The 20,817-nt window shown below is 36.7% G+C and overlaps 1 protein-coding gene across 7 annotated transcripts in view; it reads right to left on the reverse strand.

Annotated features, from left to right (window-relative positions):
• Positions 1-2,135: 2,135 nt before the first annotated feature.
• Positions 2,136-20,817, reverse strand: part of AP3B1 (adaptor related protein complex 3 subunit beta 1) — a 330,578-nt gene continuing 311,896 nt past the window's right edge. For 6 of the 7 annotated variants that reach the window (XM_072606405.1, XM_072606403.1, XM_072606407.1 and 3 more), the window contains 3 exons: positions 20,569-20,666; positions 14,919-15,057; positions 2,136-2,852 (listed from right to left, as the gene is read on the reverse strand). In XM_072606405.1, coding sequence (XP_072462506.1) covers positions 2,699-2,852; positions 14,919-15,057; positions 20,569-20,666 — 391 coding nt within the window. In that variant the 3' untranslated portion in view covers positions 2,136-2,698. Of the gene's footprint in view, positions 2,853-13,110; positions 13,155-14,918; positions 15,058-20,568; positions 20,667-20,817 lie in introns of all 7 variants that reach the window. The other variant, XM_072606406.1, reaches the window with a different exon arrangement.

Here is a 20,817-nt window from a genome sequence, read left to right on the forward strand (position 1 = left end):
ACTGGACGTAGGGAGAAATTTCCTGGTTATCCAAAAGAAACTGGGAAGTACTAGGCTCTCCTTCACTGAGGTCTTCAAGCGAAAGTTAGACGATCACTTGTAAACTACAATCTAGAGTGAATTCTTGTTGTGGCATGGATTGGACTTGTTGGACCCTGAGGTCCCTTCCAACCCTGAGATTCTCTGACTACTGGATACATTCTAGGACAGGCCTGACTCCGCCTTCTTTACTTCCTATATGACCAAAAAGGTAAGTTTAAAATTGTTTCATGTGAGACCTCCACGATCACAGTAACTGATGAAAAACACAAAGACAGCGGATGAGAAAAAAAAGGGAATATATACATAATTTTAAAAAATCTTCCAATTATCTTATTTAACCAACATTAGTACTTAGTTTAATGGCTTATTTTTCATTCACTCCTCTAACATCCAAACTCATAAACTTAGATTCTAAGGTCAAAAGTTTTTGAAACACACACACACACCAAACTCTTTTTATTAAAACATTCATAAGTCAGAATAGCCAAAGGTGGTAGCATTTTTAAGATCGCTTTAGGGTTCTCTTCAATCTTATAAAATTACTTTTCAAATCAAGAGATTTTTGCCCTATGAGGTAGAAAATACAATCATAGTTCTTCAAAATTGGTGTATATAAAATGTCCCATTAAGTGATCATTAAAATATAAAAATATAGCTAGAATTAGGACTTTAACTTTGTCTAACTCAACTCTATGGAATGATTTTAAAATAATCACAGAATATGATAAAATCAAATGAATTCTGGGTAAAGAATTCTGAATCACTTTTCTTTAAAAAAAATCTGCTGTTGGACACTTCAAATATGTGTATAAAAGTGTTTCAGTCATACCAAGCTAATAGGATTAAAAGTGTCCAATGGAAACATGGAAGAGTCACAGAACAGTTAAATACAGACTTTAAATCCAAAAAATAAGCAGTCACAATTAGTATACTTTTCTCATTAAAAACTGAGGTCGCACTAAAACTGCTGGAGTTGGTTCCAAAATACAGAAAATAGTATTCTAGGTTCTATTTTTAAGATCCCTTAAAATTTGAAAATTTATAGCCAAGAGCCTTTGGTTTGTCGAATTGTGCATCACTTTTCAACAGTAATGTTGTTAAGTTCAACAGTAACTTAAAAATCCAAAATGACCAAACTTTGGAAAATAAGAGTGAAAATGGAAATGCCAAATTTAGCATCATCACAGTGGTACTTGAGGGTATCACTTAACAGAAAATAGAGTAATTTAGAGTGAGGGATGACCTGCAACTCAGCTAACCATAGCTCTCTCCTTCGACATCAATCTGAACATTTGAAGAATTTCCCAGACTGTTCTTTTCTCTCAAACTCTATGTTCCAATGACCTTCAATTAAAATTCCTTTTTCCACTTCTCCTTCTCTCCAGTATTCATTCAAACCTAAACTGATCTACCAAAAGTTGGGATTTTTTGATGGGGGTGAGGAGGATTGTAGGCTGGAGCAGAGACTGGAGAAAGGCAGTGAGCTTAACACAAACTAGGCAAACAAATCAACCAATTACAATATAACCAACTTGCCACTGGAGCACTCATCGAGAGAAAAGGGTTTAGAAGGAGACTTTCAAATTGGAGAATGATTTTAATTAAAAAAATTGCAAGTTGCTAAACACCAGATTTTGCAAATACGTCAGGCTAATAAAAATAATTTTCAAGTCTTAAATTTTTCCAAAACTTGATGTATTCTTCATATAGCTTACTTTGGTGTTATTTCTGAAATCCACATTCAGATGAGTCCTTTATGCTTCATATTAAAGAATTTCAGTTCTCCAAAGTTGAACCTACTGGACCATCAAAGATCAGTATAACAGCCTGAAGTACAATTTACAGAGTTACTCAGAAGCAATAATAGATCTTGTAATAATAGATCTCATGAGTTGTTATTCTGTGAGTGGGCTGTTCTGGAAGGATGGTTTTTGTTCAGCAACACAAAGTTTTTGAAAAATATTTACCACTTATCTTTTTTTTGACACTGACCAAAGGGTTGGAAAATGTTTTGTTTTAGTAACAACATCCTGGTGGCTCCCTTGATATGGAACAGTTTTAGCATTTATAGATTCCAATAAAAAAAGCCAAGATGCATTTATATGCTATTTTATTTATTCTTTACCATTCAGAAAATCGGAGGACAGCAGTGGTCAGCAAACGATTACAACACAGATTCAGGGAACAGCAGTATTTTGCAAATATTCTCTTGTTTTCTTGCTTACTTCCAGACATCTTCACGGTTCTACGTCTAGCTGTGAGATCAGTGAGATTCTCTTAAGATTTTTGCTTATTTGGTGAAGGCAAACTGATTTCCAATGAACTTTAATTATTCAACATTTATTCATCAGAACTAGAAAAAGTCAAGAAAGAAGGGTCTAAGTGACAGGGGAGAATAGATGGCACATGAATTCAAGAGTTTGGATAAATGACAGTAAAATATATGTTCTTTGGTTAGCAAACCGAAAAAAAAAGGGGCAAGCACTGCATACATGATAGATACACACTAGCATTCTAAAGCAGGAGACAAGAATGTCAAGAGTGTATTCTTCCCCCACTGCCAGATGGAAGGGCTATTATTATAAATGAAAGGCAGCAGAGTGGATGCCAGGCACTTTCGTTGTGTGCCAGATTCGGAGGTCCAGATGTAAGCAGGTTACCCCTGGGACAGGACAGGCTTCAGCTCCCGCAGCAGAACAGAGCCAATCACTGCTTTCTCGGTGTTTATGATGAGCTGTGCTGTAGAGCCTTCCTTCAGCTCCACTGTGACTAGCATCAGTGCCCCACTGTGCACAGTTTTAGCTGCAAATCTGGAGGAAAGAAGTGAAGAGATCTTCATGATGAGGGGGAAGAAAGAAGAAAGCATATTGTTCCTAAAGTCAAATGAATTTAACTGAACTTTTTTCCCCCAAATGAAATACTCTAAGAACAGGATCCCTACTAGCAGAAAACCCAAACCCAAGCATTCTTCAGAAAATTAATAAACTGCACAACATCCTGACCATAAAGTCTAGAATTTCAGAGTTACTCAAGTGCACATGAAAGTGAAGACTCTTTAATTTGAAGGTTTAAGTGTGAATCTGCATGTCAACAGCCCCTTATTTATAGAGTATGGTATCTGAGGGGTAATTTTAAACGGTATTAATTCATTTGATATTTAATATATTGCCTTGGATATAGTCACTTAGAGTTCACCATTCTATTTGCCCTCTCAATGTTATTTTCTGTCCACAAAGGCAGCTTTCCAAGAGTTTGAATTTTAAGTCTGAGTATTTGAGATGAAAACTGTTCATGTAAGCAGCTGGGAGGGTATGCAGAGGAGGAAAAAAAACCTTTCTCCTCTACATAGAGTGAAAATGATTCCTTTGAAAACATTCATATTTCCACCAATAAGTCCAGGCAAGTTAAAAGATTCAATCTCTGGTGATGATGACTTGAAATGGAACAACCAGTGAAGTACTTACTCCCTTTCCTTGTACTTTCAGAACATTAGATCCCCCCACCCCCTTTTTCCTTTTGAATATGAGAGGAAACTTAAGGACTAATGCTTTATTACTACATCCCAAGACACGAAGAACCTACTAATTACATGGAATTAAAAGCAAAACTAGCCTTTTAAGCACCGCAATTGACTGAAAAGCCATTTTGAATACAATGAACTTGTGTCAATTCTGCTAATTCACTCTGCATGCACAGCCAAGCTCCAGAGACAGGAAGGAAGAGCATGGCAACCACCCAGTCCTCCATACCCCATAAGGAATGAACCACACTTTTTTTGGGGGGGGGGGGCATGACAAACTAGAGCACAACAAAGTTGCTGCACATGAGCTTTTGAAAACACTAACAAGTACAGAGCAGGTCTGTGACCTGCTGTGACCCCACTTTTCAGGGCCAATCCCCTTTCCCCTTTCTGAATGACACGTGTCTGAATCAGAGCCATCTGCCTCAATTTGCGCAACATCTTCAGTCACAATAGGACCCAGTTAGCCCTGACAACAGCTCACAATACATCAAAATAAAACTGCTGGGCTGAGAGCATGCTGCGGGCTATTCAGGAGCAAACCAACTGGTCAGTGTCTCATGTCTGACAATTAGCATGGGCCTTGCGCAGTGCCTACTGCGGTCCTCAGGGATCTGCTTAATTACCATTAACATAAAGGAGGGAGTTTATCAGGAGACACTCAAAAAAACTTCACTCTAGACTTAATTAAAATATTAGCCACTTAAGCAGGAAGCAGATTCTCTTTAAATGAGAAGTAATTTCTTTTTGATTTTTTAAAAATCACATCAAAATCTCATAACGTTACATTCATTTTTTGAGGGAAAGCTAACAGACCATTTTGGGCCCTAAATATGGGGTCAAGTCATGAAAAACAGTTTCCCAACGATAGTTAGAATAATTCACCAAAAGGAAAACAAATATGCTAATTTTGCTAAACTGAAAATATTATCAAGTCTTTTAAATTATGTTTTAAAATATTAGCTAATAATGAGTTATTGACAAGGTGTGGGAAAAAACCCCAACCCTTCACCATTTATCTGTCGTATGAATTGGCTTTCCTTAGACACTAAAACACACTGGGCATTTGTAAAGGGCATCCAAGGGAACAAAGGTTTTCCTCCTAAAGGAGGCTCCTCTTGAAGTTATCGGCTGAAGGGCAGAGAAGTCTGTGTGAGCGCAGAAGACGTCACCTCCATCTATGTGTCTAGGAAGCTCTGTCACACATCGCCTTGCTTTTTGTCAGACTCTCAGGTCCACACCTCTTAGACAGGAGGCTTATTACAGGCCGGTGGGATTTCTTTTGTCCACAATTCGGAGCTATTTCTGCTTCCCATCTCGCTACCCACTTGAACATGCTTTTATTAGTTACTTTTGTCTATAATCTTGGTCATTCCATCCATAATGTAAAGCCCCTGGTTTCTCCAGTTGATTCTGACAGGTTTATAATTATGTAAACAATAGTCTTATTAGACCCTTTATTTACTTAACACTTGTGTCATGGGACCACAGAGAAACCCATTACGTCTGAACAGCAGCACAAAAGCCCAGAGTTTTCAGTTTTAGTGCTGCGTAGCCCCAAGGCACGTTTTTACTTCTTTTCTATTAAAAACTTAAAGTGGTAGAGAGCCAATGTTATGATAATGCAAAAGTCATCAGAGATGTGTCCATTTTGGTGTCAGTATGTTTATGCAGATTAAAATCAGTTTCTTGTACACGTCCTTTAAATCCTATTACCACCAAATTCTCAAAATGCTCTAACAAATAAGAACATGAAGGAGAGGAGGTATGCATTTGCTCTGCAGTGGAAACATGCTAAACAAATCATTCCAGCAAGAGAGCTGTTAGCTAGTATAAAAGCAACCGCGTTTTCCACAAGGTCTCTGTGTTCTGGTGGGCATCCATGTTGGAAGCACTGCTTTAAAGAAGACCAGAAGATCAGATGTTCTGACATTCTCATTTCACAGTTCAAAAAAGATGTATTTAATTGGAACAGTGTGATCACAATGTGTTTTGTTTTGGATTGTAGAAAGCAAATGTGTGCGCCACGACTCCTCCCCCAACTTAATATGTCAGGGAACCATGAGCCAGACCACAGTTCCAACCTACTGTCACAAGGTGATCATTTTAGAAGTATTTCTAGGTAGGTTCATATAAGACAAAGTAATTTTTAGATGCAAGATTAATGATCAGGAAGACCACCGGTGACAATTACACAGCTATAGAAAGTAATAGCAGACATCATTAGAGCATTTTGGTTGTACTTGGCTTAAAACATATGTTAAACTGTGACATATTTTTGCCTGGAAGATGTTTGACTCCATGTTGGGTCAACACTGTCTTGCTTCTCATGCATACTGAACGTTTACTTTGTCCTTAATCACATAAGCTAATTTTCTTCTTTAGCAACTGTCATCACCTTCAAAAACCATAACTTATGGGGAGGTTTTCTTTTTAAAGAACACAAACAAATTTCCAGCCCTTGATTTGACTCTTTTTCTAATCAAATTCTGTATTTAACTTTTCTTTTCTTTATATAAAGGACATGCTTTTTCAAATGAGATCTCAGTGGATGGGCAATGCTAAGCTTTCACAATGGACTTCTTGTGATACAGGGCGGGTCTACTAGGAGACCAACCAACCTCGAGAAACAGTAACAGTAAATGAGAACAAGTAAGTAGGTTGACAGTTAAAAATGTATTGTCTATTTGAGATTATCTTATTAAGAGGTATTTTTCATAATTTTTCAATTCATTCCCTACCAAGTACTAGCTGCTTAATATTACCCAATAAAAACCATGATTTTAGCTCTAGAAAATCTTGGAGATCATTCCAAACACTCTTTTATAATAATATAGATGAAAAAAACCTGAGGTCCCAAAGTGATCAAGATCATGCAAGTCGTCAGCAGCAAGGGCGTGTTTGTATTTCTCCTTGCCAAATGAATGTCCACGTACGTGTGATATTACGCTACTGGCATTTAATGCTTTGGAGCACATAAAAACATTACTAGGATTTTAAAAACAAAAGAAAATAAGTTGGCTATTAAACTCCAAATAATGTGTTCCAATTTCCTGAAAAGTTCTTCTGTCTTAACTAATGATAATTAGGGTAATCAAAACCAATCAAATAATAAAAAATGACATATCAGTAGTATCTAAAACATATTCATGCACTTAAAATATATTTTCTCTAGATTTATGAGAAGCTGTCTGGGTACTCCAGTTTGAGGGAACTGAAGTCCCTTCAGTTTGAGGGAACAAAATCTTACATCGCAATGTAAACAGTTAAGATATATATATATATATATATATATGTATATATATATATATATATATACATATATATATACACATACATATATCATCATCATCCTTAAAATGATATTTGTCTCAAAAGCTGCATGAATTTTCTAAGGTATTAAAAAACAGAATTAAAAAAAAAAACAAAGCAAAACCCCAAAACACAGAACAAGATTTGCTAGGGTTCATGCAAACAGCTCTAAGACATGCTTTTTCTTCTCTTGGGTAGCCTTCCTGGTCCCTGATTTTTCTATTCGGAGTTCAATTTTCTCCTGTTTTCTGTTCTACTGGTTACCAGAAGCTGTGACAATGGCCCACTCAGGCTCAAACTTTTTTTTCCTACCCTGTACATGAAGCCTTCAATTACTGCCTGCTGAAGCAGACAGAATCCTATTAGTAAGAAAGACGAGCACAGGATGCAGTGCCCTGCCCTCGCTGTACAAAAATAATTAGTCCAAAGTTGACAAATGTGTAATGAAGTTGCACAAGCTTGTATGTAAGAAATCCTGCTTTGAATTAGTTTCCTACTTCCAAATACCAGAGTGAATTACTATGGGACAATATTTTCCAAAAAGGTGAAAAGAAACAAAAGATTTAAAAATTGTTACTATCTTACTAATCTGATTCAGCACATCACAGCAATGATACAGAAAATACTTTGAAATGGGAGAAAAATCTATAAGCTACAAAAGTTGGACATACAATTACATTTTAAGAGACAATCCTAGGGTGCTTAATTAATATTGAGAAAAGTTTAAATTTAATTTAAATTCATAAATGTCAACATCTCCCCTTTATAATTTCCAAAATTAATTCTTCAAAACCAAGATGTATTGCTACCAGTTAAGACAAAAACAATCCATCCCCAACACTATTCAGGTTCTGGCCATTCTCCATTCTGGTTTTAGATACTAAATATATTGCATATCTAAAACAACTAGTTTTTATTCAATGACACATTCTCTTTCTTCTACAGAGGAAACTCAATTTCTTTCCCAAACTCACAGGGTGAGAAGAAAAACTGTGCCCCCCCCCCCACCCCTGCACTGGTGGGAGGGAGGGAAAGATATTTTTAAAAAAAGGATTAAAACCTCCTCTCACCAAAGCCTTAAAACATAATTCTGAAGCCACTATCTCCTGCTTAGACTCTTTTTTTTAAAGTAGTGAATACAGAAAAAAAAAAAGCAATAAGGATACACTTTCTGTTATTTTAACAGAAAATAGTATGCCTCACAAATGGCAAAATTAAGAATGTTTTAAATTTAAAATCACTTTTCTGATTGGGTTAGCTTTACAAATATCCAATAATTCCTTCTGGTCAACAATTAACTGTAGGTCCCTGCTTGATTTTTCAAAGAAAATGATGCGTATGTATTGTAGTTCAAAGCAGTCCGATACAAAAGCAGTGCTGTCCTCTAGTGGACAAGAACCACCGTGAAAGAACCATCGATTTTGATTAACTTCAAGTCTAAACAGGTTCTACAAACCTTTAATCTTATTTCAGAATCAAAATTAACAAGATTTTTTTGGGGGGATGCCCCTACCCACATATACAACTCTAAAAATTAAGACGGCTTTCTGGAAGATGAAATAAGACTGATGTCAGAACTCATGACGTTAGGATGCTGAGACACCAAACATTAGTGATGGACAAAAAATATATCATGAGGGATACTCTAAATATTATTGAGGTTTTACATCTTCAGGAAGTACAAGAAATAAACTATATACAATCCTGGGCTAACAGGGGTGGGTTAGCAGAATAATCCAGTGGTTGAATGATATAATTCTTTTAAGATAAAAAACAATTAAATATTGTATACAGGAAATTTACTCAATAAAGGCCACCAGAGATACTATTTTGTGGCAATTAATGGCTACCCGAGTTGACAGATTAGACTCTTAACCAAGCTCATTTTGAACATTACCTGACCAAAAGTCACTGTCACTGTTGCTGGGGGGAAAAACCCCAAATGCCCTTTTAATGTGTTAAGTTACAAGTTGGACTGCATGTTGCCATGGATACACTGTTCCATTTACAGCACTTGGCTTTCCCCTAATAGCTAATGACCAGGGTGGAAGTAACAAACCTATTCCACTAACATTATATTTACCCACAAATTAAGAATATTGCTCCTATTTCACAAACACAACAAATATCTGTAATTAACAAGGAAGAGGGAGAATAAGACCAAGAGTAGAAACTGAATATAAAGGACTGATTAAAAGCAATAATGAAAGTCTTTCTATAGTGTTTCAACAAACTAAGAAGTAACATGAAATCAGGACAGAACAAAGGCTTTCACTCAAGAACTGTTTTTCTTTTTTAAAGGGCTAACACTGACCATGAAAGGGCACGGCCAACTATCATGGGCAGCAGTTTTTATCAACAAAACTTAGACTACTGAATGGGAACCTTGGCATTCTCTCTGGCTGAATGAGAACTTGGATTGGTTTGGACCAGAGATGACAAGGGGCCACTAAACCATACAGAAGAATCCCTGTGGGAGCATACTGGCTTAGAAAACCACACAGTAACATTATCTATGTTGTTTTACGTTATTTGTTTTATTAAATATTTCCCAATCACATTTGGATTTGGCTCAGCCTAACTTGAGAGTGTTGTAGACCACATGTGTGGGCAGCATGTTTGACACTCCTAGTTTAGACAACTCAAAGACTGAAGTTTTTTGTTACATATGACTGCAGATTATTCTGAATCAAACTATGGAAAAAGAAAGCTGTGATGTGCTGCTACAATTAACAATAACATATTATCTTGTTTGAGCACTTAAGCTATTATGGAGACAAGATTGAAAAAGCTGAAACAGTTTTTATCTACTGCATTCCCTAACCCACCATCTCCAAAAAGAAATGGATGAATATGTAAAGGGAAAGAACTTAGATACGTAGTAACAATCTTTTGTTTTTATTATCCAAGGTCTGTGGATTATTTAGCTGCTTCTGGCCATTTAGTTGCTCTTTAATAATATCTTTGCCTAACTAACTAAATAACCTAATTAAACAAAAGATGAAACTAACCAGTTCATTCTGCTACTAATTAGCAACTTGGGTAAAAGGCAGGATAGAAAGGAAGTTGAAATAAGCAATAAGGAGACTTCTAATTTTCTGAAATCTCAGTTCTCTCCTCTCCTCAGCCCTGCTAGACTCATCAATGGAGAGCTCTGCCTAGATATGCAGTCCCTGCAGCAATTCACCTATCTTTTTCTAAAATAAATTTAATCTTTAAAAAAATCCACACACACACAAATACTGACACAAAGTCACTTCACAAAAGACACTCCCTATCACCAACACTTTTTTGGTAGTTCCCTCCCTCCACTTTTCCCCCAAAACAAAACCCCAAACAATAAAAGTTAAAAATTCATTTACTATTAACCTCTAAAAGATATAACTAGAACCTGATATAACAATTTATTTTGCATAATCTTTATTTACTTCTGTCAGTCTGTCTGTGTTAGTGATGCCTGTCTCAGATTATAAGCTTATAAAGGGCTGAAGATGTTTCGATATTCTCTTTGTATGATACTATTACAGGAAAGGACTTAATAAAAGCTTTTTCATGAGGAAGCTTCAATGCCCACATTTTCCCAATTTCCCCTTTAATAACTGAGTTATCTATATTGTGGCAAAAAGCAAACTGCCTTTTACTAATAACAGTTTTTACTTATTTTAATAGCAGAATTTTCACATAGCAAAGCTGGGTCACAGATTTTCAAAGCATAATATTCTGATGGACTCTGATGTTACCATTCATTTTTAAAAGCAAAACTAAATGTCACGGCATAAGAATTATATTAAATAAGTACTGATTTCGTAGTCAAAACAATTTTTTAAACTGATCTGTTCCTTTAATTAGTGACTGTATAGGACCTATTGCTGCTTTGTGAAATAAAGTACAGAGACTATATAGATTTATCTGCTTTTTTTCTCCTTTCAGCAAAACCATTTTGTAAAGGTGCTATGGAATTTCATTGTGTTCAGTCTTGGTCAACTTCTTAATTAAAACTTCAGCTTCATATCTTGACATTTTTCTTCCTGAGAAGAAAAATGGACCATTTTCTTATTCACTCTTTTAAGTAAGAATTCACTTGATACTTAATACAAAATCTATCAAGAACTGGAAAAGCATCAGGCTATGATGCTCTTTGGTTTGTATTGAATGCCATTCTCCAACAATTAATTCCAACCTTCTATATCCCAACAGAAAGCAACAGAAATTTTCTTCTATAATGACAGTCTACAGATGGGTGTGGGATATGCGTGTGCACGTGTGTACTGTATACTGGACCAATAAGTTCAGTGGCACAGGGATCTCCAGATGAGGAAACTCCCTGTACCATGTAGGTTAGCATCTGCTTGGTCACAAAGAGTCTTAGGAGAATTGCACGAGATCCAAGTGATTATGTGACTCATCCAGGGTCACATAACCAGTATATGTCTGATTCCAAAGCTGACTCTCTGTTCATCATACCATACTGCCTCTCACACTTAGATATTATGAGTATTACTATTAAAGTGTTCATTAGGAAGTCAAAACATATTGTAATCTTCATGGAATTCTCCCCAAAACAAATAAGGTTTTCTTGTTGAGTACTCTGTAAAAGTACTGATATGTAATACTTTCGGTATGTAATTTTCCTTTACAAAAGACTACTCTTAATGCTCTAACAAAAAGGAATTTGGTGGCTAAGATGAGATTCCAATCCTGCCTCAGACACTAGCTGTGCATCCCTGGGCAGATCACTTGTGTTCCCTCATCTTTACTTTTCTCCTCTGTCAAATGAAGATAATAAGAGAATCTTCCTGATGGAGCCGTTATGAGGGTCAAATAAGATAATGTTTGAACAACTTTTTGTAAACCTTAAAAGTGTGAATTATTACTGGGACAGGGATGTACCTGGGATTTCACTGGTTTGGGGAATTCCTGGTTAATAGAAATCTTTCTATTAGAGCAGGTTAGCAGCTCCTTCCTAATTTATAGTTTCCAATTTCTAATCTTAGACAGCTAACCTGATGTGGTAGATAGTGCACTGGCCTCAACGTCAGGGAGACACATATTTGGCCATGTGATCTTGGGCAATTGCTCTGGCAAGCAAGAGCTTTAAGTAAAAATAAAGTAACACTTATTAATAGGCCATTCTGAAAGCATGATGTAAAAGAACTCAGAGGAATTTGTATTTTAACATAAGGTTAAGTGTAATACAAACTCACAACGATAAATTCAGTCCGATATGGAAATGTAACACAAAGTATTGCATGTTTAAAAACATCAACACAATGAAGAGACAAAGTGATAGTTTCTGTTAGTTATTAACATAAATAGTCATTTTAACTTAAAAATGAAATGAAGGATAACATTTGTGTCTATTTTATTCTAAGCTGGTAGTGTTTTTAATACGGAGGAGGAGTACAAGTCATGTAAGGAAAACGGTCCTGTCTAATGTCTTTTTGGGATCAATGCATGGAGGACTCTGTATTCACCCAGTTTACTCTTTCTCATTTGGAAGCTCCTCCGATCTTAGTATCACAGACATACTTTGTGAGTTCAACGATTAGGAACAGAAAGGCCAGTTAAGATTGACATAGTTACTGAGCATCCGCTATGTGTCTGAGAGGTCTGTCTCTGCACACCATGGACAGCGAAGTCCTGGGCCCTGATGAGGGGGCCTGCGTAAAGGCTGCCTGAGCGCATGACTCTGATCACATTCTAAAACCCATCAGAAATCACTTCTAGATTATTATCGCTTTCTATTAGCTATGCATGTCTCTTCCCTAATTTAGTCAGCCGTCATCACTTCAGTCCTTTGCACTTTGCTACAACAAAGTCACTGAGGTTCATGCCACCAGTCAAGTCAAAGAAGAGCTAAACTGAGGGTTTTATAGCAGTATTTTTGATGGCTCCCCAATAGGACTAAATCAGAAACCGCAGACTTGGCTCTCAGGTCCCTTAACCTCCCCCAGTTTTAGTTCCTCATGTGTAACAGAGAGATAGCAATACTTCTACTACTTATTTTGCAGGATCTAACAAGCAGGGGTCAAACAGTGTAAGGTCTCAGCAAGGACAGCATGGAATTTCATTTTCACCAACAAAATAAAAAATTTGGTTCTGGTAATGAATGCTTTAGCATTCTAATAACTTATTTATTTTATAGGGGTACAAAAATAGAACGTAACAGCATCTGCTTTATACAGATGCTGAAGATAATAGGTAACCAACACTTAAAAACAGGGGAAAATACTTACTGCACTTATTTCATTTTCCTCCTTTATTTGGAAGAATGGAATAGCTGCAAATGAAGAAAATACTTATCTCTGGCTCTTCTGAGAAGCATTAATTATCTACTGTTTTAAAGACTCATCTAATTCTCATTATTAAGCTACATAACAGACAGGATTGCATAACAATAATGGTACTGATAAGACCACTTTTTGAATTATGGCACTTTTAACCTCCCAAAGTATTTTCCTATCCTTCCATTTTACAGTCCTGTAAATCAGTTAACCTCATTTGATAAAAGAGGAAATTGAGGCCTAGAGGTGCTGAATGAGTTGCCCATGATTACCAGCCAAATGGTTTTATGGCTGGGACACGAGTTTCTGGCTCTACCACTAATTAGTCACGGATTTCAGTTTCACAGATCACTAGATTTGGAACTGGAAAGAACCTCTGAGATCATCCGCTCCAATCTTATTTTACAGATGAGGGAACCAAGTCCCAAAGAAGTTCAGTGGCTTGCCCATGGTTGCACAGGGAATAAAATCAGGTTCTCTGAGTCTAGAGTTGGAGTTCTTTTCATTAAACCACATTGCCTCTTATCTGTAAAATGGGGGTGTGGGTGTTGGACTAACTCCTTTTCTGCCTTAACATTTTGTATTCATTTTAACATTCCAATTAGTGGCAGAGCAAGAAACCAAACTTGAACTCCCTGACCACCAGGCTGGTGAACTTTTAGAGGTAAAAGGAGGGACATTAGGAATAAGCAGAAATGAGACTGGGGTCCATCTCTCCTTGCTTCCTCTATTTGACATTGACCCATATTAGGTCTGAAAAATCTTCACATTCTGGGCTCTGTCTTAACCTTGAAGCAGCCCTAGAAGGAAACCAAAGTGACAAAGAAAGAAAACTCAGAGATGGGACTGGGACACATGTCTCTACTCTCCTCCTTTCTTATGTATAATAAGTCCAATTCTGAGGCCTTCTAAGGTTGTTCTTATTGGAAATGCATTAACTACGTTGACAGTAAATTCAATTCAGTGGACTCTTGATGCCAATATATGATGGAGAGGCAGCATTCTGCAGTTCACCAGGAGTCACAACTTTAATACTTTCCAACAATCTGTCTTTGAGCAGATTACTTAACCTTTCCGAGCCTCGGCCCCCTCTCCTGTAAAATGGATACACCATTACGCTACCTACCTTGCCATCAAAAGAGATAAGGATCTAATAGGGTTTCATAAGCTACAAGTCCTATAAAAATGCTTTCGTTGTTATTGTTCAGTAGTTTTGGTTGTGTCCAACTTTTCATGACTGCATCTGGGGTGCTCTTTTTTTCTGAAAACGTAGGGCTTTATTATTACAGAGGGTGAGATACTGTTCACCTCTTTCAGTGAGGCCCACAGCGGTATTGAGGATGCTGCTATACAGGCAATCTGGGTCAGTTATCTGGTAAGCTATTAATTCAAATTCTAAAGTCAAAGAATCATAGAAAATCAGAATAAGAAGGGAGCATAGAGGTTATCTAGATCAAACAGTACCTAATCTGGACCCCCCTCCCCTTCAAAATATACTGGGACCAGGGGTCATCCAGTTTTTGCTTGGAGATCTCTAGTAAGGGGGCAGCCCATTCCACCTATGAAGAGTTCAAAATCTTGCACTTCAGTGATGTCACATGTTAAATCTAATCACTGGGGCCACAGGTACCATTATAAAAAAAAAGGCATACAACTATACTTGGGGAATATCATTTTCAAAAGACAAATATGAATCAAGGATTTTATATTTACGTATATCCATATATTTTTATTGCATCATTTGTCAGTGAAAAAATTACCTGTGAATGTTATCTTGTCCAGAAGGGACTATCCCTAGGTTGGCTACATTTACAACCTTCTGAAGTATCACAGGGGGAGCAGAATTCTGTGGTGAAGCAATGATTGTAGCTGATGTTTCATTCATCCCTGTCAGCATTCCTGTAATATTAAAAGGAAGATCTGTTATAAGCGCCTATCTTTATGCAAACCACATTTGAAAAAACCAATGCCTCCCAGCCAGTGTTTTTAAGAAGTTACTTTTATTAACAAAGTAATCCCTCAGAATGTATGCTAAGTTAAATTCATAATAATTAAAAAATGAACTGCTACTATTTCTCAATAATTATATATTCCCATCACAGGAAAAATGTGTGGAAATATTATTTCCTGATGCAGTCAAAGCAATTTTCCCCCCTTAATGGATTTGCTCAAGTACTAAAGAATAAAATGGCAGAAATACAAAGATGAAATCTCAATTTCAGTTCCTTTAAAAATATAATCAATTAATCTGAGACTACATAAACAAGCTTTTTCCTTTTTAGCTTATAAATATTCATTCAAACGTATTTTATTGAGACGTGTTAGTTGAGGGCAAATCGTAGTAGATTCTAGAATTCTGAGCTGCCATTATCTGAGGACTATCGGTCCTCATGAACTCACAACAGCTAAAGTTACCTTATCAATGATTCACTCAGTTACTCCCTGGTTTGTAGAAAAGTACAAGTTACACCTGATGACAGTGTCTGATTAAGTCAAGGCACTATAATTAAATAATTAGAACTTCAGGGACAAATCTGGGAGCAAAATCCATGAGTTGAACATAAAAAAGCATCTTGGCTTCTAGAGAAACAAACGCTGCTCCTTCAGATTTTAGAAATGCAACCGAGTTCATTAAAATCTTGAACAAAAGGAAATGAGATTAACACAAGGCATACCCCCAATTCTGGAGGAATTTTATATCAAAATATTTAGTAAACAAACACAGTACAATGCCAAATACTTGCCATATTACTGTAATTTAGTACCTAGGTTAAAAATAAGGCCCAGATATCACGTATCAGCCTGTGACCCAAACTTAACACTGCATCAGCGTCGAGACTTTGGAAAAGATGGATTTAAGTGCAATTTATGATGTTCGTGGAAATGACAGCAATTTGATTCGAAACGTTTTCCTTAAAAGCTCTGTATTTTCACGGCTGAGTGTTTTATCTGGGTTAAACTTATCCCAAAATGAAGAGGAAACAAACCTCTGTAACTCGCAGTAGGAAGATACTGAAGGCCGCCATCATAATCTGATTTATGCAGCAAAACATCAAATACGGATTACTCAGCTTCCAGCAAAGAGAAGCTTTAACCATGATCAAAGCTGAGAACAGTATGTTCTGTCTTCGACCGTTTAACTTCAAAATTAGGCAGAAGCTTTAAAACCTCCACAAGCAGTGGGACGTTGCTTTTAAGCCAAGCACAGTGGCTGCCATAACACTGCTGCGAGATGCGCGGACTCATTTAGGATTGAAACCTTCTCCATTAAGCTCTATTGAAGAGCGACTGCTGAATAAATGGATGCAACTATGTTTATGTTAAAAGCCTGTTTCCCGCAGCATGTAATTAAAGGAAATGTTGTACAAAGCCAGTACTTTTGTCAAGCTCCTGTAAATGGAAAGATGGATAGCGCTCAGAGAGGTGAACGCATTGCTCCATATTTAACCTTAACACTCTTGTCATTAATGGTTTGTCTAACTTGTTCTATAAAAGACAAGGTACTGCTCCATTGAAGTAAAATTAAAAAAATCAACCAAACCATGCTTTTCAGAACACAAGATTCATTATCGCCAGCTAATGTATTGGCATAAAGCAAAGTAACATCCTACCAAGTGAGGCACACATTCAATCTGCCTTCCTGCCCCCTCCCCCCTTTATTTTTAACTCATGCTGTTTTATTGTTATAGGCAATTTGTACCACTCAGCGTGACAGTGTAAACTGAATCAAGATTAATTTACATGCAAAAGAACACTTAGGAGAGCAGCGTGGTAAGCAAATGTATTGTCTCGATTGCTGAGGTGGAAAAGAAACTGGAAAGAAAAAAAAGGTGTTCTAATTAAGGGGCATCAAATATGATTGCTTGGGGTAGTTAAGGGCCAGAAAATAGTAAATGTCTGACCATTTAAAGAATTAGCATCTTGCTGGCTACGAACACCTAAGATAGATGCATAAATCATAATAAAATTAAGTAAACATCCTAGGTTTTTTTTAAACCCCAAGATTTCCTAAATGAAAATATATCAGGTGTTTTCAAATTAACTAGAAAGAGAATTTTGCAAAGGTTTCGATTAAAGTTTCACCTAGGAAGAGAGATTCTAAAATCTTATCAGGCTATATCAACCATACATACTGAAGGTTTTTAAAACAATGAGGCAATGTGTTTAAAAAATTAATAGCCGATTATTGAAAATTCCCCATTTTTAATGCTGCATTATTAGTCACTGGAATTCATCAAAATTCTGGTGAGAATTATGAATAACAATTAATTTGGGTTAATTAATTGCTACTAATACACACCAAATAATGAAAGGAATAAAATTAAAACTATTTTTTCAAAAGCTTTACATTGCCAATTTATTTTACATAGAGAAAGTGAACAGGGAAAATGAGTGACAGGGCAGAAATGGAGTTTAAAAACATTAAGTACGTATGGATATATACACATATATATGCCACACAGATGTATATATCTATAGACAGATATGCACACATGCATACACTCACAAAATGATTTCTCAGTCACCCACAGCGCCTGGTGTACCACATCATATAGTTGGAACATTAATGTGGCACCTGCCCGAGACTTTAACATAAGTGGAATGAATGATGTTCTGGTTTGAGTGCTGGAAACATGGATGGCATGGTGAACTTGATAATGGATGAGAACAAAAGCCAAATCACAACTACCCATCATATCATATTTCTATAATAAGCTTTCACAAAACAGGCATATTCAGTCACACATTTCAAAATCCCAAAACCAAGTAATGAAAGATTTGAAAAGGATGACAAAACAATTTGTTTTCTTATATAGCCCTAGGCTCTATTTTCAAATAATCTTACATACTTTTTTTTTAAACGAGGTTCTTCAGAAACTTATTTTTAGAGTTACTTTAACTAATAGCCACTGTTAAGGGATGAAAATAGTAACCATTTCTCTCAGTATTTTTATTTATTTTTTTCCCCATTTGAATCATAAATAACACGTCTAAGGTATTCGTTCAGTTATAAAATATTCTTTAAAAAAACTTGAAATAAGATACTAAGTACATAAATTAGTTTCATTTAAAGAAAGAAAATGTAAACCTAGCATGCAATGAAATGTCTAAGTTGCGAGCCAGCTTGCATTTTACCTCAGAGAATGCTGTACTGATGAAATCTGAGTAAATTTATTTTTATTTTAGATTTTCACTTAAGAGTCAAATCTGGAATTCTTCTTTGAAACAAGCTAAGCTGTTCCTAGAGTTGTGTAACAAACAAATACATGTGTAAAGTTGAGAATTGAGACTTCTAATACGAAAGCTGTTGTAAAACAGCTGGAATCTCTAACTAGAAAGATGCTATAGAAAAGGCTCTTTAAACGTGTGGTAAATTTGCCAGCATCAAGTCCTGCATCAAAGAATGAATTCAGGAAGACAGAAAGAGCAATTCAGAAATGCCAAGAGACCTTCATGGATTTACAAATACTTCATATAAACAAATTTTCAAATAGCTTTATTCAGAGTAGCCTTTCTGCTCTATTAAACATAGCAAACAGCTGCCAGATTTATTCAGACAAATAATCAACAACCATAGAAGTCAAATGGCAGAAGAGAAAGGGATTTTGGCAACAACTCCACAGAGAAGCGCTGCTATTCTCCAAGTGCCCCCTTCCATGCTCTCATGGTTCTGTATGGCCAGTCAGGAGGAAAAAAACCCCAAACCAAAACAAAACAACAAACCTTCAGTCACAGGAATGCACACACACAAAATACTTGATCAAAATATCAAGGAGCAGGGAAAAAAAGGTGAGGGCAAAAGGAGCACACAACGACCTGCTGCTTTATTTATACATTAGCTACAACACGCTTCCAAAGAAACATGGCAAAGCCTCACTCAGTCACTCACGTCACTCACCTTGGCGCGTGGGGCAGGTGTGAAGCAGTGAGGCAGGCTTAGCCAGCAAAGGGTAAGAACAGCAAATGTAAGAATCAATTCAATTTGTCAACAGGAAAAAAAATCACACACAGCTAATTTTTTTTTTCTATGGCACTGATCAACTTCCAAGAAAAACCAACGCGACGACGGGCTGTCACAAAAATAAACACAGACCCCTCCACAAGGCTACGCGCTTCATGGCTGGACATAGGACGGCTCACGTTCTTCCTTTCTTTATAAATACACCTTGTGTCGTCCCCGCAAGAGGGCAGCAGGCAGAGACAGAGTCAAGTGTCTGCTCTCCTACCTGGGGAAGTGCAGGGAAGTGTTTCTTGCCCTCCTCTGACATGGGGACCATAACTTTGTACGTACAACTCTATTTCATACCTTGCACATTCTAAGAACCTGGCAGTTATTACTTGATGACATCAATACTGTGAGGTTTTTAGTTGTCAGTCTGCTACCAACATTGGAAAATGCAAAAAAGCTTAATGGGTAGCATTTAAATATTTCCCAAATATGTAGAATTTTATACATTTTTTTTAGTGGGGGGAGGAAATTGGGAGTCCAGATCTGTGATTCATTAATTTAGGCAGCTCCCAAAGAGGAGACTCCCCTGACCAATGCTGATCAGCAACTGTATAACTTAGAGCCTTAGAAAGTTGCCTATGGGAAACGGAGAGGTCAAGAGACTTGTGCAGGGTCACAAAGTATGTGTCAGAGGGAAGACCTGAATCCATGTGGTCCTGAGTCCACCTTGTCATGCTGCATAACAGGAATGTCCCGGAGGCCATCTAGAGCTATTTCCCATTATTATAAGGAAAAAGCTCAATCCAATTAACAGCTGCGTTTGGCTTTGTGACAAGCAGAAGAGACATAAAATATTTTACGTGGAAGTGGCTATTTACAAATGTGTTGATTCAGATACATTTCTAAAATACAGCATTTCTCTTGTACAAAGTTATTCCAGAAGACAATGAAGGAGTTTGCACACTGAAGCCAGGAATAGGTTTTGAAGGGTAAAGAACCTTAATGTCCTAGGAGAAAAAAAAAGTACATTAGATGCACATGAGAGCGGTCTTGTAAGGAAAGGTGATACTGACATGCAACACTGTATTACCACACATTCAGGTTTTTAGGTGTTGCTAGGTCCCCAAACTTTGCCATTAACACTAATACAAAATGCATTAGTGTGCCATCAAGTTGACAAACCATAACTCCCAGGGCTCAAAAGTTGATTTTCAACTCAACTTATTATGAGTTCTCTTTTTAAAAGACATATTAATCAATTTTCAAATATCACTGGAATGTACATGGCCTATGCTTTTAAGGTTACTTGACAAAGGAAAAAATTAGTAGATTAGAAGAGCATACACCAAAGCCCATTAATGCCTATGTATATCTGATCACTTGTATTAGATGACCTGTCAGAAGAGCAAGCAAATGTTATTTGGGATATAAATTCCCAGGAGACTGAAGTGATTTCTCACCTTGCTCTCTCCTAAAATCTTTCTCTGACATGGCCACAGGCAAAAGAAGTTCTCCTGCAGGCGGCTGGATGTGAACGCTGAAGCAATCATCTTTTGTACTAAGGGAAGGAAACACAAGAAAACTGTCAAAACGATGAATAATTAAGATTTTCCCTTAATACCTGTAAAGTGGAACGAGATGATTTTCTTTGCCTAAGGGCTCCTGGACAAAAAGCTTGGGAAATGTATTTTTAGAGAAACAGCAAAGTA

This window comes from Notamacropus eugenii, chromosome 4, assembly GCF_028372415.1.
Source record: "Notamacropus eugenii isolate mMacEug1 chromosome 4, mMacEug1.pri_v2, whole genome shotgun sequence".
Taxonomy (NCBI): domain Eukaryota; kingdom Metazoa; phylum Chordata; class Mammalia; order Diprotodontia; family Macropodidae; genus Notamacropus; species Notamacropus eugenii.